The following is a 26260-nucleotide window of genomic DNA, read 5'->3' as shown; positions in this document are numbered from 1 at the left end:
ATTTGTTGTTCTTGAGCGGCCAAACGTGCTGCCATGCACTCCGCCATCTTTAAATGACCACCAATGACAGCCCACTTCCGGTATGAAGACCCCTCAGAATAAAAGCCCTCGGTTAAATTAGTAACAATCATTTAGTAACAGATAGGCACCGGCAGACCCTGGAATAGGACTAAGCGGGTCTGAAAATGGTGAATGGATGGAGTAACATTAGTAAAAAATCAAATCATGCTGTCTATTTATGTTTGAAGTCATAGAAATATTTTCGACACATTTATTTTTATTTTATTTATTTATTTGTTTTAGGATGAACTCGATATAGTAGTAATATTTTGTTTTAGCTTTTGAATTAATATCAACATGGAGTTTTGTTTTTTTTAAATTACGTGGACTTTGATTCATTGAAACTGTAGTTACATTTCATTATTAAAAACACACAAAACAAATGTAACAACTTGAGCAGGGATTTGAATACCCTTTGAACCAATCCAGATGTGGATATCCAACCAAAACCTTTAAACCAACTCATATGTCACAAATAAGTCATCAGTTTGAATCTCTTGTTCAATAATATAATGAAAATAGAATATTAAGCACACATAGTACCGCTATCTACCGCTAGGGGACAGCACCCTGCATAGTCCTTCGATGTGACGTCATTGCTGCGTGCGGACACCTCTCTGTCACCAGCAATGTAAACACTCACTTTATGTGCTGTCCTTGTGCCCGTAAGTAACATTTAAATATTGGAATTAAGATACTTTGCCCTTAAATCATTGTGTGAGTTTTGTTTGGTTGTAAAACACAGAGTTTATATTTGGCGTGTGTTTCTGTACATCCCTCCGACTGTAAGTTGGTGTTAGCTAGCAGTAAGTTGCACTGTTGAAACACACTAATTCCTTTACTATTAACAGTGCTTGAAAGATGACGGACAGAGTGATGGTAAATGTTCATATAGCTGAACATTGCTAAATATCTCTGAAAGGTTTTAGCTCTACTAGTGTTGTGGGTACATTAGGATACATGGTACTGCTTGATGACATACTTCAATAAATTGTAAATGACTGACCAAGACAACACTATTAAATATTAACTGGTTCGTTATTGTAGATGTTGGCACTGTAAGAACCTTCATTGTTGATCATCCAGTCCTAACCTGAATGGGAACCATTGGAGGTTTGCTGTGTCAACATGGCCTCCAGCTCCAGCTCCAGCTTTGCTCCTCCAAAACTGTCAGACTTCATTCTCACGGAGCGACTGGGCAGTGGCACATATGCAACTGTCTACAAAGCCTACAGCAAGGTGTGTCAGTGGCAGATAAGTGTGTATCTCAGATCTCAGTTTCAGTTTGGACTAGAATGCACCATGCTCACACTTCATCCACGTAAGGTATTTTTCTGCAGCTTTAGCAAGTGCCGGTCACAAATGTGTGTTGTATTTAACTCTTTAATTGCTTTCACCATGGTGAAATGATCATTTGAACTGTGACCCTTCAGGGGAACAATCGAGAGGTAGTGGCTGTGAAAGTCGTGGCAAAGAAGACTTTGAACAAAGCTTCTACGGAAAATCTGCTCACTGAGATAGAAATCCTGAAGACTGTGCGTCACCCTCATATAGTCCAGCTGAAAGATTTTCAGGTCTGTGCCAATATTTCACATTATTTGTCTTCATCTACACAAAGATTACATTTAATGCATTAGTTGCATCTTGTCTCTTCCAACAGTGGGATGCAGAGAATATTTACCTGATCCTGGAATGGTGTTCAGGAGGAGATCTCTCCTGTTTTATTCGAAGCCGCAGGATTTTACCTGAGAGGGTGGCTCGCCGCTTCTTGCAGCAGATGGGTAAGACTTTGATTGGTCAATGCCGGAAATGGGAAGTAGCAAGAAAAACATCATCTTTGGATGCCTCACGACTCGATTCGATTATGTTTATAGGGACTGTGATTTGATTACGATTCGATGCATTTCGATGCACTTTTTCACAGCATTTCTTAATTTTGCGTAGTGACCACTGGTTAATTGCTGTTTTTAAAAACATAGCAACTGCATTCTGACTGGACATAAATGTACCTTGTTACCTCTTATTAAACCAGAAGAGGACATGTTTAAACTGCAGTTATTAGAACGGCATGATAAAGGGCCAAAGTAGCAACATCCGATCCTTGCTTGTTACATATACAATAAACAAAAGGGCAGTTCTAAATTATAGAATAATCACAGTTTATTAAATAGAAAATATTAAAATCCTTTTCCAGTATTTTTTGTAACACCCTTTAAATAAACTTTTATCAGAAATGTAAGAATTGATTATCGATTACTACTTCTGAACGACAATGAATAGACTATTTCTCCCCCCCAATGTGAACGTTTTGCAGTATGCAGTGCATGCCGGTCTCCACCTTCATAAGAATACTGCATCTGCCAACTGTACTAAATCTGAAGCTGTTTTTATTCTTAGTTTGTGATTGTTTCTGAACAAACAGCCTGCGCCCTGCAGTTTCTTCATGAGAGAAATATCTCCCACTTGGACTTGAAACCTCAGAACATCCTACTGAGTGGCTCTGTCCTCAAACTTGCAGGTGAAATTACCTCTACTCACAGTCTGCATGAATCAAAAATAATAATTATTTAATCATTAGCTTGCATCTTTTGATTTTAGTGGCAGGAGGGTAAGAAGTTCACGTCATTATTATTGTTTAAGTTTTTGTTCTTATTACTTTGTTTTCGTAGGATTAAAGTGTGGTAGTCTGCTCTATATGCATTTGTCAGGGTTTTTTCTTATTCTTGAAACAGCATAAAACACACTGTGCCATTTAAAGTAAGTCTTACTTTTGGGGATCGTCCCAGTTATAGCCGCCCTCCACCTCACTGTACCATTTAATATATACAGTTGGGCAAAAAAGTATTTAGTCAGCCACAGGGGCGGATATAGAAAAAAAATCAATGTGGTGGCAAGAGGGGGGCAGGAATTTTTTAGAGGTGGCAACATTTAGCAGATGTACATAAAGCGTACTGAATTATAGGGCCGGGTATTGCCAGGTACCTCGTGATGCGATGTATCATGATATTTTTTGCCCGCGATAACGATATTATCATGATAATCAATAAATTGCAGGAAAATTATTCCACGATACATCACGATAACTGTCACTGAAGAAATTTAGAATTTTCCTATTGCACTGAATCCATTTCACAGGAATTACAAAAAGTCAATCAATTTCACAGGAATTACAAAACATTGTCAATCAGTTTCACATGAATGACAGCCAAGTGTATACAGCACAGTATAAGAAGCCTGAATGCAGTTTTATGGCATGGTTAAAATGAGCCTGTGCAATATTTGCAGTGAAGAAGAGCCACTGCAACATTGGCTCTTCTTTACACACACTGACAACAACTAGTCACATGTCCTTGTGTTATATTTAAGTCTTTAAGGAAAGCCTGATACAAAATATTGTTAATGTTTGTGCAAATTAACTTTAAATCATTAAAAACAAAATGAATGCAGAAAATAGTCATTTCAGTGCTAGTATTATCAACTTTCTGTAAACATGGACACATATCAGTGCTGCTTAACAAGCACAGTGATTATATCCTCTTCATTTCTGTGAGATTCACAAAGTATCTTCACCATGTTTTCATTTGATTTATAGATGCACAGAAGTGAATGGACATGAACCTTCTATAGCCCAGCAGTCTGCAACCTTTACTCTTAAATGAGCCATTTTGTCTAATCTCACCTGGATTAAAGGCCTTCTGGAGCTGAAAAAATAAGTTCTCAAATAAAACAATAGTGTGTGTAAAATTGTATACAGTTACGATTATATCAAATAATGTTACATGAACAACATTTTTTTGAGTTAATGTATTTGAAGGGCTACAAAAAATAACTTGAATTAGATAACAATCATGTCGGTCAACACATGCTAATTGTTCATTTATTGCAACATATAAAGCCGACATGTTGGCAGTTACTGCAAATAAAACTTTTCACACACGTAAAATCTCTTTTTTCTTCGAGAATAGCTTTTTTGTTAGTTTAGTTTTATTACAAGAGATTTAAAACTTAAGGTTAGCCACAGGTGCAACAAAAGTTGATGGTCTGTAGATGTTGCAGGAGGTGAAGTAGCAGAGTTATTGCACAATATGATTTATTTTTAGGTTAACAAATGGTTTTATCATAATTATATTTGAAGTTAATGTCATCAATCATCAATACCCACTGTAAGAAATAACAATTCTTTATTTTAATATATTTTTGAAAACTATTAGGATCCATCACAAAAAGAGTCAAAGAGCCTCATGAGGCTCCAGAGCCGCAGGTTGCAGACCCCTGTCCTAGCCAATAGCTGGACACTGTTAATATTTACTGGAGTGGAGACAAACATCCACACAGAAAAACAGCTTCTGTCCATGAAAATAAACAGGATAATTTTCACATCCATCACATTGAAGAACCATTCTGTAACATTTAACAAAGTGTAAGACTTGGAATTGTGTGAGTGATAAAAAGTATCTAGTAGTTCTATTTAAATTACTACAGTGCAATATGTTTTTAATTTTACAAAAATATGGCTTTAAATCAGTTGTTTTCACTGTAACAAACTGTAAGCAGATGGGGGAAAAAGTGTCACTGGCATGTTGTTATTACTATTATTATTTTAACATTGACATGTTAATGGTGCCACACTGTTATCTAACTAAGTATAAAAGCTTATTTTAAGGGGCATATGATGAATTTGTGTAAAACAAAAATAACCACACCATTTATTGTTATTTTGATTTGGTTTTAAAACGGAATAACCAAAGAACGAAGGGTACACGGATTATGATGCTACATATACATATGCTCCCCAAACGTGTGCGCATTCAGCACACCCACGTCAGTGCACATTGCCTCACACACACTCAAACCTACACGATCTGTGAACACACAAGCTGCAGCGCACTAAACACACTCAAACGAGCAAAACCTGCATGTGCACACACTCACCAATGTCTGAAGACAGTGGAACGTCAGTCACGGAGGGAGGGAGGGAGGGAGGGAGGGAGGGGAGAGAGAGTCCAGGGTCGTTACTCGGTTTTGGAACGACTTTGTTTCTGATACAAATACTGATACTTCCACGTTTTCTTCATTGGTGTTTTAGAAGGTTGGCTCCAGTCAGGAAGCAGCAGTGGGGCATTACCGGTCAGCGGATCGCTTCCGTATAGTTCCGCGTCCGTGTGTGCAAATTAGGGTGGCAGCAGAGGGGTAAGGCTTTGTTTTGGGGTGGCATCTGCCACCCTAAGCCACCCCGGTAGATCTGCCCCTGGTCAGCCACCAATTGTGCAAGTACTAAATAAATAAATAAGTATTTGGTCACCTACAAACAAGCAAGATTTCTGGCTCTCACAGACCTGTTACTTCTTCTTTAAGAGGCTCCTCTGTCCTCTACTTGTTACCTGTATTAATGGCACCTGTTTGAACTCGTTATCAGTATAAAAGACACCTGTCCACAACCCCAAACAGTCACACTCCAAACTCTACTATGGCCAAGACCAAAGAGCTGTCAAAGGACACCAGAAACAAAATTGTAGACCTGCACCAGACTGGGAAGACTGAATCTGCAATAGGTAAGCAGCTTGGTGTGAAGAAATCAATTGTGGGAGCAATTTTTTGAAAATAGAAGACATACAAGACCATTGATAATCTCTCTCGATCTGGGGCTCCACGCAAAATCTCACCCCGTTGGATCAAAATGATCACAAGAACGGTGAGCAAAAATCCCAGAACCACACGGGGGGACCTCGTGAATGACCTGCAGAGAGCCGGGACCAAAGTCACAAAGGCTACCATCAGTAACACACTATGCCGCCAGGGTCTCAAATCCTGCAGTGCCAGACGTGTCACTCTGCTTAAGCCAGTACTTGTCTGGGCCCCTCTGAAGTTTGCTAGAGAGCATTTGGATGATCCAGAGGATTGGGTGAATGTCATATGGTCAGATGAAACCAAAATAGAACTTTTTGGTAAAAACTCGGTGTGTTTGGAGGAGAAAGAATGCTGAGTTGCATCCAAAGAACACCATACCTACTGTAAAGCATGGGAGTGGTAACATCATGCTTTGGGGCTGTTTTTCTGCAAAGGGACCAGGACGACTGATCTGTGTTACACGGAAAGAATAAATGGGGCCATGTATCGTGAGGTTTTGAGTGAAAACCTCCTTCCATCAGCAAGAGCATTGAAGATGAAACATGGCTGGGTCTTTCAGAATCAGAATCAGAAATGTTTAATGGCAATGTACAGTTTTAGGGACAGTACAAGGAATTTGTCTTGGTAGATGGTGCACGAAACAAAAAACAAAACAAAAAAAAAAAAACAAAGACAAAGTAAACAAGAACAAAGAACAACCCAGCAACAATAATTATAATAGTGATAAATATAAAGGATGAGGGATAAATAAAGGATAGATAGAGAATAAGGATAAATAGGATATATATATATATATATATATATATATATATATATATATATATATACAGTGCAGCAGATAATGTCATCATGGAGGTGGTGATTTCGGGGGGGGGGATTGGGGGGTACCAGATGATGATGGAGGAGCAGAGGATGGACTGGATGATGGAGCTGTAGAAGTTCACCATCATCTTTGTTGGCAGACTGAACTTCTTCAGCTGCCGCAGGAAGTACATCCTCTGCTGACCTTTTTTGATGAGGAAGCTGTGATCCTCAGCTTTTTAGGGACAGGAACGATGGTGGAGGCCTTAAAACAGGCTGATATGCTGCATGTCTCCAGTGAGGTGTTAAAAATGTCTGTGAACACTGGAGACAGCTGATCAGCACAGTGCTTTAAGGTGGAAGGAGAGACAGAGTCCGGTCCACAAGCCTTACGGGGGTTTTGTCTCCTGAAAAGTCTATTTACATCTCTCTCTTTGATGGAGAAAGGTGTCTCTGGAGGAGGGGGGGGGGAAGAGAGAGCTTCTGTGAGCACGACAATGATCCCAAATACACCACCCGGGTAACGAAGGAGTGGCTTTGTAAGAAGCATTTCAAGATCCTGGAGTGGCCTAGCCAGTCTCCAGATCTCAACCCCATAGAAAATCTTTGGAGGGAGTTGAAAGTCCGTGTTGCCCAGCGACAGCCCCAAAACATCACTGCTCTAGAGGAGATCTGCATGGAGGAATGGGCCAAAATACCAGCAACAGTGTGTGAAAACCTTGTGAAGACTTATAGAAAACGTTTGACCTCTGTCATTGCCAACAAAGGGTACATTACAAAGTATCTAGATGAACTTTTGTTATTGACCAAATTCTTATTTTCCCATCATAATTTGCAAATAAATTCATTAAAAATCCTACTATGTGATTTTCTGGATTTTTTTTTCTCATTTTGTCTCTCATTGTTGAGGTGTATCTATGATGAAAATTACAGGCCACTCTGATCTTTTTAAGTGGGAGAACTTGTACAATTGGTGGCTGACTAAACACTTGCCCCACTGTAATATTGTTTACAGAAATAAAATCATTGAATGAGCACACATCAATCTACAGGTATTTTAAAATTCTAATTATGTCAACATAACATTTTTCTGCGATGGCCTGGCACCCTCTCCAGGGTGTACTCTCGCCCATTGAGAGCTGGAGATAGTCACCAGCAGAACCCCTTGACCCTGAAAACAGGAACAAGCGGGTCAGAAAATGGATGGATGGCCTAACATTACTTTGGTAATAATGTATGCAGAATTCCAATCTGTAGATGCACTTTTATTATATTCTAATAATAACTCCACTTTAAATTATGTTCATAAAAGTTTGATGGTTCAAGGACTAAAACTGATAGCTTATGGTATTATTTGGAGAGCAAAAAAATTGTGCAATTTAATAAAATCTTAATATTAAATATCAAAACTGAGCTTGCAAAGAAATGATTTCTGACCATTTGAGAAGTTATCTTTACTGTCACAATGTATGTAGCAGCAAAGTATAATATTCATGATAAATGTACTGTATTTATGATGTTGTGCCCTCAGATTTTGGCTTTGCACAGTACATGACCCCGTGGGATGAGCAGAGCTCCCTCAGAGGTTCTCCTTTGTATATGGCCCCTGAGATGGTGTGTCGGCGTCAGTATGACTCCAGAGTTGATCTTTGGTCTGTTGGAGTCATTCTATATGGTGAATGTCGTCACATGTTTCCAGCTAACCACAATGGTTTTCATTGCAGAGAAAATGTGTTGTGCTATGCCTTGTGTACACTATCTATACATCTACCTTTTATTCTGACTTATTCTCATCAGTGGTGCAGGTATGCGATGCTAGTACCTTTATCAGGTTTCTCAGGGTTCAAGTTGGGTAACACCCAAGACAGGTCAACAGTTCTCTTGTCAGTTCACTTGTCTTTTGATTCAGAGACTCCACGTGTTCTAGGATATCTTTGAATAGATGAGGTATGAATTCAAACCCAAAGGCACACTGTATAACCATTGGCCACTAGGGGCGCTAGACATATAACTTTCACGTCAAGCGCCCCTAGTGGCCACAAGCGCCGCAGTACTTTCGCAAAAATTAACAAACAGTCAGTCGGGCCAGCCTCCCTTGTCTTTTGATTGTGTATGCAGACAGTAGTTGACCTGTAACTTCAGGATAAGGATTAGCTCTAAGTGCTTGGTCGGTTGGGCCGGGGTACGAAGCGGGGCTGGGCTTGCTCCGCCGCCTTTCCTCCCCGCCACCGGAGGCCTGGCGCTCGGCCCTCCTCGCAGGGTCGGTGGCTGTTCCCCCCTACTCCCTGGCCTCGCTGCCATCATCTGCACCCCTGCGGGGGGCAGTGTCGGAAGGCGGGTTGGCACAGGGGGCCGGGTCTCGGCACGTCTTTTTAAATACTAGCAAAAAATTTAGCTCTAGCAAAAGCCTTAGCCAAATTAGTATATCCAAGCTTGTGGTCACGTGACTGCCGTAAAGTGATAGTTTTCCAGGTGTTCTCCAGGTCACTTGACCTAGCCAAAGACTGTCCATCTCTCCAAACTTACATGGGCGGTATTTCAAAAGGGAAGCCCCATTCGGAGCATTGATACTGTCAAGCGCTGTATGTTGGCCTGAGGAATCATTTAAAATAGGGTCAACTCTTTAGGTCAAAAAGTCAGCAGTGTGCCTTTAATATAAATCATTAAATGAATCACACTAAGTGATCTGTAAGAGCTTTTGGTTATAATAATGTTGAGGTTGCGTGGGCAAAAGATCACAACGATTAAAAGCTAATACGTAGATGAGACCTGAAATCTAAAACCAATTGGCAAAGGGACCGTTTTAAAGCTAATACAGTATGTAGCATTTTACTCACCATGAGTGGAAGCTTAAATGAAAGCGCATGTTTTTGTGCTGTATGAAGTGCATCTATTCTCACATTACCTTCCCTTTATTATCCGTTGGAGGACGGATGGGAGTTATTTATGTATTTATTTTTGAATAATTTTTCCTGAGGTGATGCCAGTTATCTTTTTGTTTCTTCAGAGGCGTTGTTTGGGCGAGCGCCATTCGCATCAAAGTCCTACACTGAGTTGGAGGAAAAGATACGCAGTAACCAGCCAATTGAGGTCAGTAATGAGTTCAAAAAGTGGGACTGTGAAAAAATGAGTTGTCGTACAAATGCACAAACTACTGGATTACCTCCAATGCAGGACAGAAGTAAGGTGTGGAGGTGAGGAAAGAATGTTTTCTCAGAGACCACAGTGAGAATCAGGCTATTTTAATGACAGACAGTGAAGAGGGTCAAATACAGTTACAGCTAGGTCATAGCTCCAGGATAGGTGTCGATGAAAAGCCAAAATACTACTACTACTAATAATAATAATAATGAAGGGAAGATTGTATGCAGGTGTGCATACGCACAGATTTTTAAATTTGAATATTTTTGGTGCTGAACATTAGATTTTTGGTGCACGTCTCCCTTTTGGTATGGATCCCACGCATTGCTTTATAAATGAGCCCCAAGTATACTAAATACAGATGAGCTTAACTTCAAATTGAAGCTGCCTGTGCTCCTTTAGTGCTACTAAGTACTAATACAATGAATGAGTGAAGGTTGTCTGGTCAAGTATAAAAACACATTATTGGCTATCCTACCTCTTTTCCTATAAATCCTGTTGCATAAAGACACTAGATGGCAGGCTTTCCCATATAAGGGTGATAGGTTCTGTGAATGTAATATAAATGAAGTTGACTTTGTGAATTTTAGATTTTGTCATATAAGCATGGCGTGTAAAAGGACAACATTTAGCTGTATGTTTAACCGTTTTGTAATATCTCACCTGTGACTAATATGTTGTAAGTAATATTTGATATTTGCTTGTATATATGTTTGTTTTATCTTATTTATGTTTATAAAATGCTTAACAGGGACTCAGGTACTGTGATAATAATCTTGTTCTGTACATGTTTACATGAGTATGAATGACAATGACTCTTTGATTCCTCGAATATGATTTAAATGATGCCCTGTGTAAAAAAAAAAAAAAACCCTGTCTAGATAATTTCTAAAGGTAATATAGACTTTGATTTGAAAGTCTGGTGTAAGGACATATACTTTATTGGAAAACAACAACTCCTTTTCTCCTTTGCAGGGTTTAGATTAAGTGTGTAAAAGTCATTTAAATACAGATTACTATACGCCCTGTGCTGCCTCACTTTCTGTTCTTCTGGTTTTCCTCCCTCTGGCTCTGGAGCAACATAATGAACTTGTGCTTATTAATCAGCTCCCACCAAGAATCCGGGTGTCCAAAGACTGCAGAGACCTTCTACTGAGGCTGCTGGACAGAAATCCTGATACCCGCATCACCTTTGCAGAGTTTTTTACACACCCTTTTTTGGATTTGGAGCACATGCCGAGTGCAGAGAGCATAGTGAAAGCGGTGAGGGGACAGGTGACACACATTTCAAATTCACCCTATTTTAGTATGAGTGACTGAACTTATGCACTCATATGTTGGATAAAATGCTTTCCCACGTGTCTTCACACATGACTGCATGCATGGGCGGGCATCAGAGGGTCATGTGCTTTCCCTTCTGCGTTGCCACTCTGTATTTCCTCTTTTTCAGAAAGAGCTGGTTATGCAGGCTGTTCAGAAGGACCAGGAGGGGGAGAGGTCTGCTGCTCTCTCTCTCTACTGCAGTGCCCTTGAGCACTTTGTGCCTGCTATTCACTGTAAGAGCAACAACCACTCTCATATGCTCTCTGGTTTTAAACAATGCAGCGTCTTTGTTCCAGCACAATGAACTGCCATAAGTAAAACCAAATCATCTCTCTCTCCGTAGATGAGACAGACAGGCAACGTAAAGATGCCCTCAGGCAGAAGGTGGGCCTGGACTATTTATATTGCCCCTTCTTTTTAAAACTGCACTGATTTTTACTGTAAAGACTTCACAGTGTGTACTGTGAATGTGGAGTACAATATCTTTATAAACTCAAAGCAAAGATGCAGTCGTAGTGGGCACATTACTTTAAAACTGAAACCATCAACAATGGTCCAATATATCTGGGATTTCCTGAAAGTTGATGTAAAAAGTTAATAAAACACAAAGAGGTTAAATATTTAATATTTTGAGCTTGGATTTAATAAGTAGCTGTCAAATTCTACAAATGTATCATTCATTAATGATGAATCGCCAGGAGTTATTGTTAAAATGAATGAGATGAATATGTCTCTGCAGGTCAGGCAGTATGTTTCCAGAGCTGAGGAGCTGAAAGCCCTCGTGGCTTCAGACAACAAGCTGAGCTTTGAGGAGGCGCGGACTTGCCGGGATGTTCTCCGAGGTAATGAATATACACAGTGGCCACGGTTACATGATGTTTTTTAATTCAAAATTAGTTATTCAGAATTAAATTATTCGGAATTAAAGTGTTCTGCTTCGTGTTTATATGGAAATAGTAATTCCAAATTGAGGTTTACATTGAAAACCGGTTTATTCTGCTTTATTCAATTCCGCTTTAGGTCTCTCATTGGACAGGGGGAAAACGCATAGCGAACCTTTTTTTGTCGGCTACAACATAGAAGACCACATGAGAACTGTTTTTGCTTTTATTTTTATTGTAGTTTTGAAGCAGCAGCTTGACAATAATGCACAGTTTTACTTTCAGCAGCTGAGAAGGAGATAGGAACTAATCATTGGTAAATAAAGCTCTATTAAACTCTGGAAAACAATAACCAGGAATAAATATTTGCTCCCTGTTAAATATAGCAGCTCTAACAACCGGTACAATGATACACTTGGTGATATTACAGCCTGTGAAGCAGTACGGGGATGCATTTAATCCATTTCTGGGTTTTATTATCACCCGTCTGGTGAAGCCAGCTCCATTTGTCGAGGTCCTTGTGCGTAATAAGTTTGTTGTCTGTTTATTCTTCCGTCCATCCGCTCTTTTCTTTATATCCATGTCTTTTAAAGCTCTTATTAAAAAAATATTCTCAGCTGGTGGCCATCCTGGACTATCTCATCATCAGCTTGTCAACGCGGCAAGTCGCGCATGCGCAGAACGGCCATAATTACTTTAAAGTGTTTTTGGAATTAAAATTTGTATTTAAGTTTAATTCAGAATGAAATTTGCTTAAGGAATTAAGTGTTTACAAGGTCATTTTAAAGAGGATTTAACTTTTATTCTAAATTAAAGAAGAATTAAAGCTCCCATGTAAATGTGGCCAATGCTACTGAAACCAGGGCTCAACCACTACATGCTGTTAATGCATGATTTTGATTATTGCACTGGATGCATTTGAGCAGCTCTTGGAGCAGTCATTAGGCATATTGAACACAGATTTGTTTGAGGTGTTTTCTTACAGCCTTAATGCTTAAACCAGCAAATACAGAGTGCAAGAACCAATTTAAGTATTCAATATAAAAACCAGTTGAGAAAAACTGAACCCGTAAACCTTTAACTCTTCTAACTGCCTCCCAAGGATGGGGAACCAGTCAATGTATGATAATGGAGAAAGTAATATTATTTTAAATAATATAGAAAAAAAGAAGAAAAAAAACATGGAAGCAACTAGAAATGCTTTCATTCTTCTTAGATTCTCAAAATTTTATTTTACATAACTCGCATTTTACAACTTTTATTCTTTAATCAATTTTACTTTTTAATGACTACCATATTCCAAGGAAAACTCAAGGTAAAAGTTTGCAGCACTGCTGCAAAAAACAAAAAAAACAAAACACACACACAGGGGAATGAGCTGCAGCTGCTCACATGCAGCTGTCAGCCAGCTTTATGACCCTGAAGGGATATGACCAACTGCCGTACAGAGCAGTTGGAGTAAGGAACATTTGGCCATTGCTTTTTTGTTGTTGTTTGTTTTTTAAATTTAGGGAAAAAACAAAAAAAGATATGTAATAGAATAATCATACATGATACATGATTTGCTGTTTTAAAATTATTATTTGATTTGAGAATCAATTCGGATCAGGTTTGTATTTGGACCTCTTAGGTTGTTTTTGATATACTCTTGGTGTAATCTAATTGACTTGTCTCTTCTGGAAAGAATTGAAGTATATTAAATCCTCCTGCATGATTCACTGAAGCTTTAAAATCATTGAAAACCTTTTAGCTTTCTTTGTAGAATTTTCCTGTTCTCCTTCTGTTTACTTTAGCTTTCTCTGTGGGCTCTGGTTTTCATGGCTTTACCTTCAAAAGGTTTTTTTTTCCATTTTATCTTATAAGCTACAGTATCCTTTTAAAGAAAACTATTTAAAAAAACAAAAAACAATCTCTTCGGTTTGTTGGCCATGTGATTGCATTGAAAGGCCGTCTATGTGCATGCAGAAGTGGCTCAACTCTTTTTACTGTTGTTCAAAGAGGTTTTTCCCCTTGTCCATCATCATTATTTCAGCAGGGATGTCCAGAAGTGTAGGCGGCGGGCGGAATCACCTACTACTCTCTTTCTGTCCGCTTTCCACTCATAAAGCTGCAGTTCGTAGAATCCTCGCCCTGCTTTGTTTTGAGACCAAAACTGAAACTGAACCTCCCCTACTGTTATATTTTCTGAACGCTTTTCTGTGTGTGTGTGTGCGTGTGCGTGTGCGCGTGCGTGCGTGTGTGCAAGTGTGCGTGCGTGCGTGCGTGTGTGGCGGACCCTGCATAGTCACGGGGATCCATGAAGACATTTTGACATGTTAATTTCATACATAAGGCGCATCTGATTATAAGGCGCACTGTCGATTTTTGAGAAAATCAAAGAATTTTAAGTAGTAGCGTGTGATGCAATCAAACAACGTGCAGTGATCAGAAAAGTGTGTGCGTTTTGCTGCACAACCAGAGCAGCAGCTCTTCCTTTCCGCATACAAACTCTCTCCTTTCCGCTTATTGCTCTCCGTCATCCTGTCACCATGTACAAGTTGGAAGGCTGGACGGCTGCTGCTGCTCTGGTTCCACAACCGATTCCGTTGTTAGTGCTGCGAGCCACAAATCCATAAACATCCCCATTGTTTCCTCCTCAGTTGACAAACGATGTCAGGTGTCCCTGCATAGGCTGGTGTAGCATTAGCACAGAGTGCTAACAGCTGATGTGTGTAAACACTGGGTTCGTGGCTCCAAGCAGTGACTCCCAACACGATCGGCAGAATAAGTAATGCAGTTTGGGCGTCGAATAGTGCAGTTTGCATTTACATATATGGCAATAAAGTATAATATATATTCTATATTAAACTGCAGTGTTTTAGCTGTTGGAGAGGGAGGAGCTCACATTCTAGGAGGCGTGTTAGGTGACGTCACCTTCCAACGTGGGCAAAATCCAACTCGCCCGTTTGGAGCTGACTTTTTTTCAAAATGTGGAATAACAAGGGAGGGAGGAAACAGAACTTTTTCAACTTCAACAAAGTTATTTTGTTCATCATACCTCCCCTTTAATGCACTTTAGATTTGTTTTGGAATTTATGTTTTGTTTTATTTGAAGGGCTAATATAAATTAAAAACTTTGTTTTAGGCTACTGGAATATTTGAAAAATGTCAGAGTTATCAATTAACATTTACTTTTTGTAAAAAACACGTCTAAAAATGTATTCTAAGCTATTTATGCACTATTAAAAAATTTACACATTTAAGATTTAGCACAAAGCAAATTAATGTATTATTTATTAAGTAGATTGACACAGAATACTAATAAAACACAAGTTTACATATATAATACAGTTTTATTAAAAGTAAAAAGGTCTTGGCTAAATTAGAAATATTAACATTCTTCTTAATAATTCATGCATTAATAATGTGTTTACCTATCTATAGATCATGTCAAGTCATTTATACTGTATATTTGTAGATGAAATGAAAAAAGCCATCTGTATAAAACACAAACTGTGACGTCACGCCTTACATGTACATAATACATAGTTCTCCTAAAATGATGTTTAACTACAATTAAATAAATTCATATACAGCTGTTGCCATGCAATCAATGTTTGTGTTAAGCTAGTACTTTTTCTGTTTCTGTTAAGCACTAGCTGCTAACATGCCCTAGCATGGTCGCTCTGCTAGCTTGTTTGAATATCATGGATTCATAAATTGTCGTGGATCTTCAGACACTGACATACCTCTGGCTTTTCCAAGTTTTTCTCCTCTTCTTTCTTTTTTTTCTTCCCTGGGCACCAGATAATTTGTTTGGTTGTTTAGACATGACGCCACTTGCAGCAGCAGTAAAGTAAAACACCGGCCCAACTGCCTACCCTGGGTCACGCTTCAGAACTGAACTGTCAATCAATTTTGGGGTGGGAATAAAACTATATTTTTTATTTTCTTTAAAACTAGACTTGCTAGTTATTAATAATACTACCAAGTTTAGTATGATATTAATATCAGCGCTTTGATTGTTTAGTTAATTAAAAATAATAAATAAATTTTTTAATTTTGCGCCCCCCTATGATGGACGGCGCCCCTAGCATTTGCCTATACTGCCTATGCCACGGGCTGGCCTGGCTGGAGGTGAACATTTTTTATGAGATCGAGAGACAGTTTATAAATCATTGATCAATAAAATGAAGATCATTTCTGTGTTTTTTCTTCACTCTTACTGTGATTTCTTGTGTTTTTTTTTTGCCAGACAAGGAGAACATTTTGTTCTAGTTTGTTGTACCCAGTATTCCTTGTGATATCACCTCACTCAGTGAGAAATTCACTTACAGCAGATTCGGATTTTTGCGTGTACGACCCAAAATAAACATAAAAATAAATTGCCATTGTTTTGCCACAACTTTCAGTCCCTGAAAAAAAAACACCAGAAAAGTGTTGGGAAGTCACTTGCAGAGTTTTTGGGGTCGAACACAATAAATCATTCAGTCATTTACGCAGCGATGACACAAGGTTCATATGCTGTATGAGAGTGTGATGACACAGTGCTACTAATTTTGTTTTAAAGTATTTGTGCAGCAGACAGAGAAGTCCACCTGCCTCCATTTTAACTCCTTCAAATGTCATTTAGTGTTTCTGAGCAAAATGTTCCTTTAAATAGGGCAGTCTCCACCACTTCTACACACACACACACCTATAAGTACCGCAATCTTTATGAATTCCCCACAACAGGTGAGGAAACAGCGCCACCAAAGGATTTAGGGATGCACGTGGTTTACCACCCTTTATTTCAGATCTTAGTGAATCCGCCCTCAAGAGCATAGCCTGCGTTAGTAAGTAGTAGTAGATGCTTATTGAAGCTCCTAATATTTAAGGAGCAACTTCTCTATCTCTAGCAACTTTAAAAAATATGTATGAGTTGGACAATGCCAGCCTAAGACTGTGAATTGAATGTAGTGTGCATTTCTGCTGACTGAGGGGCGTATTCACTCAAAGTTTAGGGGTTATAAAATGTGTGCAAATGTCACTCCATGCGCTAATAAGCTGTACAAACGCCAGGGAATCAGGAGTGTGCGGCTGCTGCACATCGCAATGCACCCTCAATTAATTTAGCGCATTTCCCTCTAATGAATATTGTGGTAGGATGTCCGGCAGTGTAGGGGATAGTCAGACTTAAGAGCAGAATTCAGTTTAAACTTTTTCTATTTATTTTTCTTCTTTGGCTGGTGTAACATATTTACAGTGAACCCCCAAAACAGTAAACCAAAAACTGAGCAAACAGAAAAGAAAAAGGCATTGGGATGCCAGGCTACATTTTACAAATCCTGAACATATCCACTTTACCCTCTGTTTGTTTTGTTGTCAGCTTTATCAGTTTTACCCACTCAGGGTTCCTCTCTCCAACTGAGGCTGGGCCTCCATTTATAAGCAGTCACTACCTGTAACTCCAACCACAGACAAACCAAACCCAATCTAAAATCAATTAACTCAATAACAAAATAAATTATAAACAACAAAACATGAATTATCCAAGCATTCATAATAAATTAATGTTAATTCATTCACCTCCAATGTTTTAAAATCCATAACGTACAAAAATTACACAAACACCCCTCGACAAATAGTTTGTCCAAACACCCCTATTTACATGACTTTGTTTAGTCCCTCTGGTTTCCTGCAAACCTGGAAGTGCTACTGTCAAAATGGTGGTGAGTTAGCTGCTAACAAACAAACACAAATGCTGGTAGGTTTTTCCCTGCACAGTGGAAGTTGTTTGACCAGTAACATGGTTATTGACAAGTGTGAACAAGCATAATGAAACCAGTAACCAGAACAATGATAGCAGACAGATTAATGGAATGATAATGGGAGTAGCAACAAGTCAACTGACGTTAAGCTGCCGGCATTAGCTGTTTGTGCTCACTACCTATAGAGTGAGCATCAAGGCTTACTCCATGACAAATATGTATAGTAGGCGGAGCTCACAATAGGAGCAAAAAAATGGGAGGAGGACATGCAAATAAATTAATGCAGTGGGCGCAATAAAATTCATCAAATCTGGAACTGTTTGCAGTGATTGTTTTAGCAAAGGATAATGTACGACTGACAAGCAGGTGCAAACACGCGGAGATCCGCTGCAGTAAATGTTTACACAAAACATAGCGGAGATGGAAAAAAAAGGCTCCAGTTAACCTTTCAAGTATAAGAAAATAAGTCAAATAAAACAATAGTTGATATTAACATCCACCGAATGAGAAAATAAAGTGTGTGTGAGGGAGAGAACAGCTGGATAGCTGGATGCCTGAGCCCGTGTGGAGTCTGGTACGTGCGTGTCCGCTATGGTGCAGAGCCAGACGGTCGCTGTGCGCGGACCTCTATCGATGTTGCTTTGGACGCACAGCTCCAGTGAGCTATTGTGTTTTTCTCTCCATGTTTTGACCATCAAAATCTTGTGTTGCATTGATGTCAGGACAGAATCAGATGAGTAATATACGCAGTGATGGCGCAATGTTCACTTACAAGAGTGTGCATGACACAGCGCTGCTCAGACCCGCATGATGATGGTCAGTAGATCATCTTCAAATGGTGCAAACTGATTGACAGACTGTGTTGCTGCATTAACTCGGATTAATGGCAGATCAATAGGATGGTTTCTGTCAAAATCTGCCTATTTTTCATGAACTGATCAGAGCAAAGTTACAGGACCTGACGGAGCAGCCACATTAAATTAGGGAGGAAAAAATTTAATTAGGTTTTAAAGTTGTTTTAAAGAAATACAAAATAAGCGTGTGTTCATTTAGTTTTCTACATTATTAAATGTATTTTTAACTTCCTCAAATGTCATTTGGTGCTTCTGTGCACTCACCTCTCCACATTGAACGAGCAAAACGCTCATTTAAATAGGGCCGTCTCTACCACTGCACGCGTGCTAATCATTTCTGCAATCATAAGACAGGCATACAGCGTGCGATTTTTGGCCCATTTTGAGCCGATTTTCGACTCGTGCGACTATTTTGTGGGATCGTACGAGTCTCTGCTAGATCGTGTGTCGTGCATCTTGTAGTATACATGGGGTCACGAGAAGCGATTAACACCTCACGACCAGCTCCTGATCAGCAATCGTAGGTCATAAGGATTTCAAACATGTTTGAAATGCAGTCGTTCCTCGTGAGGGTATCGGACAGTTGAAGCAGTGCCACGGACCGGCTTACCATAAACGCTCACACTGCATGTGAACACCCAAGGACCACTGTAAAATTGACAGACTGTACTGCCCACATCTGTCCAGCCAGCTCCTGGTCCGTCACATCGCCGTCTTTTCTTTTTTAATGCTCTTTTTGCTGAGATTTGTGAGTGTTTCTCCACTTCCGGGTTTTTCTTCTTTGTCTGTTTTAATGGCAACGCTTCGGCATTCTTCTTCTAATTTGTACGTTGCATTTCCGGAAAGAAGACTCCGACGTGTCGTGTATGGACATACAGTGTGAGCAGTCAGAGTGTCGGTCCGCACAGTGTGAGAATATGCATCGTGAGCTGCGCACATTCGGGCTCTGCCCTTAGTGAATTCCTCGTAGCAGGTGAGGAAACTGCATCACCAAAGGATTTAGGGACGCAACTGGTTTACCACCCTTTGTTTCAGATCTTAATGGATCTGCCCCTCAGTGTCATGAAAGTCAGGGACTCAGTTTTTCTTGTTTCCTTTTTCCTGCAGGAATGTCTCAAAACCAACCACGGCTGCTCACAGCCTTGGAGATGGCCTCTATTGCCATTGCAAAGGTCAGACGTAGCAGATTACATAAACACAAATAACCGTTTCACTTCCCACTCCACACAAGGGATTAACACCCAAATCTTCCTCTGCTATTGATCCCTTGTTTGTATATCATTAAAAATATATAAGATGCATAGTTTTATCTGTGAAACATTTACTGTTCATTGATAGAATTTACTTCTTTACTCCTGTGTTTTCCTAATCATGAGATCATCTGTATTCGGATGTCAGTTAAAGCAGTTATGTTTCCCTTACAGGAGGACAGTGGAGCTGATGATCATGAGACTCTGGATTTGTACCAGCAGTGCTTAGGAGAGCTACTGCTGGCGCTAGCAGGTACCCGCCGTCCCGCTTCCGATCGGCTGGAAGCTAATAGGGGACCTACCCGCCTCGGTTATAGTCAACGAAACATCGGTGTTGGCTGGAACGTACAGCTGATTCCATGGGGTTATTATAGAAAATAAAAGCCAGTAAATAATGCGCAAAAAGAAAGGTGATTGCTACCGAGTGGTTCATTATCCGCCGTTGTTGTCGCCGGAAGAAAAAGCGGAAATTACGTTCTCCGTGCGTCTGGCTAAACACGTGACTGGAAAATTATTGCTTGAAAAAAAAAATTTTTTTAGGAGAGCGACAGCAATTAGCCAACATCATGCCATGTTGAAAGCCTGCAGTGAAGAGAAAGGTTGGTGATGAGCACAGACAATTTCTTCCCTCAAGCCAAATGTAGCTCAGCTATGTGAGAGGAAGTTCTGCCAAGTCTCTGGCAGCAGGAAGTAGGCAAGAGAAGCCATGTTCAGAAGAAATGTTCATGTTGATCAATATTGCGTTTATGTTCAGGGCAGTTCATGTTCAGAAGAACCTACTGAAATTAAAGAATTGTTAGTAATGACGTTTTTGGAGACTTTTTTTTTTTTTGTGGAATACCTGAAATTAAAGCTAGGGTTGGTAATTTTCACCAGATACACTTTTTAAGTTTTTGGTTGAAATTGTCTTTATGTACTGACAGAAATTAAGATCTTATGTGCACTGAAAAAGGAATGAAGAAAATGTGTCTGTAATAACTTCGACCAATGGGAAAAGAAATGTTTTTTTTAACCAATCATGTCTTCCTGTCTCCCTGACACAAGCTCACACTGAAAGCGCGTCACCATTGACAGAGTTATTGTTTAGAGTTTTTGGTCACGTTTTTAACATATGTCATGGTAAAGTTTAGTGTTTACTTACTGCTGAATGAGACATGAGACAACGACGTTTCTACACAATACAAGCGATGATCTGAGCTCCTCTTCTGCAGCAGCTCTGCAATGCATGTGAGTGAGACGGAGCACAGAGGGGAGGGGCGAGGGGGGAAAGGCGGAGCCGTCCGGAAGACTACATTCAAATTCATGCTAGCTTTTGAAAATTGCCTACCCTACCTTTAAAGAACTGTTAGTAATGACGTTTATGAAGATTTCATTTTTTTACCCAAGTTTTTTTGTGGAATACCTGATGCGGCCCAGCCTCACCCAGACTCAGCCTACTGTGGCCCCCAGGTAATTTTAGTTTAAGACCCGTGCTCTACAGTATCAGGTTTACATAAACAATATATGGTGGACGTGCTTCTTGGAGCGTCGAGAGGTCACGCTCCGCGTCTCACGCCTCCTGTGCGGCGCGTTTCGAAGCTTTTTAGATTTCAAGCTTTTGACGCGGCCTACGCGGTTTGACCAATCAGGAGCTTTTCCCAACCATGACGTATCAGATGGACAGGTGCTCTTCTGCTGGAATAGTGCGCCTGCGAGCCTGATGCGGGTCAGCAGGTTGTCAAACTGGGAGAGACGGAAGCAGCGCTGAAAGCGACTCTTGTTCGAGCACAGCTCTGGTGAATCCAGAAACGGCGCTGAGGTGCAAATAAAACCAAGCCACTCTCTCAATAATGTAGAGCCGATGAACGGGAGTCGGAAGTGGCATGTTCAGCAAGGAACTCCAAACTTTGTTTTCCATTGAACCACATTTTTCTATAGCCCTCACCAAAATACATCCCACCGGAAACACCGCGTTCTCAACACAAACAATGTTCCCTACTACTTCACAGTCACTGGGTGAATTCTGAACGTAACTGATCACCACAATATCATCCATTGTATGAACACCACCGGCAACAGAGAAGCCCCTCCCCTGAACGCGCTCTTTTCCCAACTTGTTTGGAGGCGCGTCTTCGACGCTGGTGACAAGCATTTGATTTAACTCATTCAGTGCCAGCCATTTTCAGAATTTCTACCCCCCTCAGTGCCAGCTGTTTTTGAGCATTTTGACTAATTTTAAAGACCCACAGAATTTTTTGTACCATGACTATCTGAAATCTGACACCAGATTCTGAAAGATTGAAGCCTCTACTTTCATCAAAAAATTGTTTCTGACTCATTTTGTACTTTTGTAATTAGCCATTGAATAGAGCAAGTTTGACACAAATCTTCAGTTTCAGAGCAAAAAGCTGAGAAAGAGCCTTTTTCTGAAAAAAAAAACCCTGTCAGTGACTTCAAAGCCATTTTTTTTGCTTTAGTGACAACTCTAATATCTGAACATTGTTTCCTTATATAAAACAAAACAACAAAAAAACACTGAGACCGTGCTTTTGATGAGAACATTATTATTATTTTTCTATCTAGGTCAGAATTGAATGGATTTCTTAATGTATTTTGGCGTTCCTCCAAGTTTCTCTCCCGTCAGTCTGCACACACGCAACTTCCTCCTCTTCGCTGACATGCCGAGGGTCACTGCTTGCCCCGTTTTCTTTATCATTTTATCTCACTATCGCAACACTCCAATAATCCGCTAAAGTTCCACACATGCTCTGATCGGCTGTGCGCTGGTAGGAACATCAACATCATCTCTCGTAGCGCCATTTTCTGTCTTGTAAACTCCTTTCCTCTCCCTCTGAGCTCTGCAATCAAAGTGCACTGCTACCACTTACATGTCACCTATTATTTTGCTATCTGACTCAGCTGTGATCTGCTGGATACTTTATAATATCACTCCATAGCGCCATAATCTCACTCGTTCCTGCTTCTTCCTCTTTAGCTAAGGGAGCATCAGTGGCTAATGTCACATCTAAAGGTGCACTTCTGCCACCTTCAGGGCAGCAGTTGGTTACTACATCACATTACAGCTTAGATATTGATGAGGGACAATCTCTGTGAAAAAACGCAAATGACGAGTTTTCTTGTCAATGGCACTGAGCGTTTGGATTTGAAATGACGAGTTATCTCGTCAATGGCACTGAATGAGTTAAGCATAAGCTCAGTTTTGACGCCCAAAACGCGTTTTTATCGTGAACAAAAGTTACTTAGTTACTTTTGGGGTTGGGGGGACATCTCTCCTATATAATAAAAAAGTACAAAAACGTGTATAAAGATCAAACTAGGTTCTTTTTTTTAATTATTATTTAAGAACACCAGTTCAAAATAACGTGCATGAGAACAAGACATGGTGTGGCTAATCTATCTATACTATAATTCAAGGGAGGTCTGTGTGTGTGTGTGTGTGTGTGTGTGTGTGTGTGTGTGTGTGTGTGTGTGTGTGTGTGTGTGTGTGTGTGTGTGTGTGTGTGTGTGTGTGTGTGTGTGTGTGTGTGTGTGTGTGTGTGTGTGTGTGTGTGTGTGTGTGTGTGTGTGTGTGGAGCAAATATCTTCCCGACCCCGGTGCCAGTTCGACCTGAAACTCGGTCGACGGGTTCCAAATACAAAATACCCCGAGTGTGTGTATCTGTTATTTTGGAGTAATTTGGTCATTTCAAAATGTTTATTTTAATTTTATTTCACTTCTGGACGGCCCCGAAATGAAACTTATTCAACTTTTGACCTCAGGGTGTGAGGGGGCGCTAGCGCACCATCTATTTCACAGTACAGCTCACTTCCGATGCGTGCGTGAGCTCCCGTGAACTTCTCTTTTCTCTTTTGAGGAAAAATACTTTTTTTTTTTACTGTTCTTCATTTGGTGATGACATTTCGAAACGTTTATTTTCATGTTAGTTTGACCGTTGGCTATTTAGACCGGACGGACCTCACCCGGAAGTTGTATAACGGACCACCATTTAGTCCGGTTACAGTCTGTGTCACGACACACGCCCGTGGCGTGGTAGTCAATCAATCAATCAATCAATCAATCTTTTATTTGTATAGCGCCAAATCATAACCAATGGTATCTCAAGACACTTTACAGTAGAGCAGTCTTAAGGACGGACTCTTCATTTTATGGATACACACATATGCATATATACGTATATACACATACAGGTAGTGAGCTCCCGTGGACTTCTCTTTTGAGGAAACATACTTTTTACTGTTCCTTATTTGGTGATAATGTTTCAAAACGTTTATTTTCATGTTAGTTTGACCTTTTCTCTGTTTAGACCGGACAGATCTCACCCGGAAGTTATTGACGGCAATGGCTGCTGTGTTGAAAGCTGCACATTTTTTCCGCGGTGCGTGTGTATGAGAACCAACAGAGGAGATTAGAGTCTCAGGTACAGTCTCACACGCACACACATCGATCAGATGGGCTTCACTATCAATCACCGTCTACGTGACATGCGTGCAGTCATGTGAGTGTTGAGTGAATAACGGACCACCATTTAGTCCGGTTACAGTCTGTGTCACGACACCCGTCCATAGGGTGTTATTGACTGCAGTGTTACGCTCTGAGTCAGATCTAAGTGTTTACATGTCACTACATAGTGAAGGTCACCTGATTACTGCAGCTTCTCTCACGACACACCTGCCACTACATCTAACTACTGACAATAGAGAAGTTTAGTGAAAGTTAGGCGGGTACATGTGGATGGACTGGTACGCATGAATTTAGAATGGATTCCCCCCCCAACACACACCAAACAACAAAAATATGAAAATGACTCAAAATACACAAAACTAAATATTTAAACAAAAAATACACAAAACACAGCAGAAATGCAAAAAACTACACTAAAAAAAATACAAATTGACCCCAGAATCACACTACAAATGCAACAAAAAACAATAATTATACAAAAAAATGCACAAATGACGTAAAACAAAAAACTAAACAATATTTATACAGGAAGTACACAAAACGACAACAGAAATGCACAAAAATATACAAAAGGCTCCAAAAACACACACAATGACTCCAAAAAACATATATTACAGAAAAATACACCAAACAACAACAAAAATATGAAAATGACTCAATATACACAAAACTAAATATTTATACTAAAAATACACTAAAATGACAACAGAAATGCACAAAACTACATTAAAAAAATACACACAATGACTCCAGAATAACACTACAATGGCAACAACAAACAATAATTAAAACAAAAAATATAAAAATGAGTAAAAAAAACCCAACACATTCATCATGCGCATGTCTCATAGAATTAAACCAGGGAAATTGCACACGTTATTTTACTTTGCACCTGCAAATATACCCCTTAATCATACTACAGAGTATATTATTATGCCCGTAATTGACAACTCTCCTTAAGCGCCCACTATTTGAATGCATACTTCCGACGGGCACTGTACTAGTCTGGATAAATGAAATAAAATAAATGTCAAGGATGTCAATTTGATGAGGTAAGGGCTTGTGTCAATACATCCAATGTGTCCGAGCATCCAATAAAACATTTTCCAGTAAGAGAACAATTTCTATCTTTAGGAATCTCTGAAAGCAAGAAATGCGTTCTACATTCTAGGTGGAATGTCAAATGTTTTGTATGCATCTATGCATTAAAAACAAACTGTCGAATGAACAGATTACATTGATTATGCATATATTGTGCATAAACATCAAAGAACACATTCAAAAAATGCTTAATGAAATTATGAGAGGTAATATGCTTGTGTTATTGCAGACATTTTCAAGTAACAGAACCATTCTTCAGGGGCCTCAATTATAAACGCTGCGTACGAAAAAAAAAAAAAAAAAAAAAAGAAAGCGTACGCCACCTAAAAGCATCGTTTGGGACTTATTAAAAAAAAACCTGGTGAGATAATGTGCGCACCTCCACGGCAGCTCTGACCCTGCCGTATGCACAAAATCATGAAAAATGGGAAAGTCCGCCCCCAACGGGAGAAGGATGAAATTAATGACTCTGTGAAATAGATACATTTGTACGGAATAATCGAACATTTGCACATTTCACAACACATATCATATATGAAGGATATATTTGCAAAAACAAAGGAGGAAAAAATTATACTGGCGCGCCTACAAATACAGTTTTATGTTATTAATAATAAATGTAATTAAAATCACATGATCATTGCGCAAAACTGCTGATCAATTGGCTGCAACATCTGTAGTTGTTATAAAAAGGAACACACTCACTATTAGCCACAATGCGTAAAGACGCACAGTGGCTTATCTGGCACTGCTGGAGACGTGGCGCATGGGAGACTCCGGAGGGAGAGGATAGAGACCAGAGACCAACGAGACCTATAGACATGACCCCCAAGTGAGGAACAAGTGCTGCGGAAGGGAGGAAGAGGCTGTGGTGGGAGGTAGGACGAGGTGGTGCGGAACTCCCGGCCTGCACTCACCAGTAAACACCCGGGGACTGATGAAAAATATGGTTTAACTTGAAATTAAATATTATAATTTATGTAACGGAAACAGGCATGGGACGAGCATGCAGGATTTATTTTACTCTGCA

The 26260-nt window shown here is 39.8% G+C and overlaps 2 protein-coding genes across 3 annotated transcripts in view; one reads left to right on the top strand and one right to left on the bottom strand.

Annotated features, from left to right (window-relative positions):
* The window catches only part of tars3 (threonyl-tRNA synthetase 3), a 28735-nt gene extending 28661 nt beyond the window's left edge, over window positions 1-74 (bottom strand). Inside the window, exon 1 of the mRNA XM_028441997.1 lies at window positions 1-74. This exon is cut by the window's left edge and continues 217 nt beyond it. Coding sequence (XP_028297798.1) covers window positions 1-47 — 47 coding nt within the window. The 5' untranslated portion in view covers window positions 48-74.
* Window positions 75-636: 562 nt separating this feature from the next.
* The window catches only part of ulk3 (unc-51 like kinase 3), a 38291-nt gene continuing 12667 nt past the window's right edge, over window positions 637-26260 (top strand). Inside the window, exons 1-13 of one of the 2 annotated variants that reach the window (XM_028437640.1) lie at window positions 637-725; window positions 1108-1299; window positions 1494-1634; window positions 1721-1841; window positions 2483-2578; window positions 8021-8164; window positions 9497-9579; window positions 10738-10893; window positions 11081-11186; window positions 11297-11337; window positions 11693-11795; window positions 19525-19589; window positions 19842-19920. In XM_028437640.1, the coding sequence (XP_028293441.1) occupies window positions 1189-1299; window positions 1494-1634; window positions 1721-1841; window positions 2483-2578; window positions 8021-8164; window positions 9497-9579; window positions 10738-10893; window positions 11081-11186; window positions 11297-11337; window positions 11693-11795; window positions 19525-19589; window positions 19842-19920 (1246 nt within the window). In that variant the 5' untranslated portion in view covers window positions 637-725; window positions 1108-1188. The remainder of the gene's footprint in view (window positions 726-1107; window positions 1300-1493; window positions 1635-1720; window positions 1842-2482; window positions 2579-8020; window positions 8165-9496; window positions 9580-10737; window positions 10894-11080; window positions 11187-11296; window positions 11338-11692; window positions 11796-19524; window positions 19590-19841; window positions 19921-26260) is intronic. The other variant, XM_028437648.1, reaches the window with a different exon arrangement.

This window comes from Gouania willdenowi, chromosome 3 (assembly GCF_900634775.1).
Source record: "Gouania willdenowi chromosome 3, fGouWil2.1, whole genome shotgun sequence".
In the NCBI taxonomy this organism is placed as follows: domain Eukaryota; kingdom Metazoa; phylum Chordata; class Actinopteri; order Blenniiformes; family Gobiesocidae; genus Gouania; species Gouania willdenowi.
Note: the sequence above shows the minus strand (reverse complement) of the source record. Positions and strands in the feature narration are given on the sequence as shown.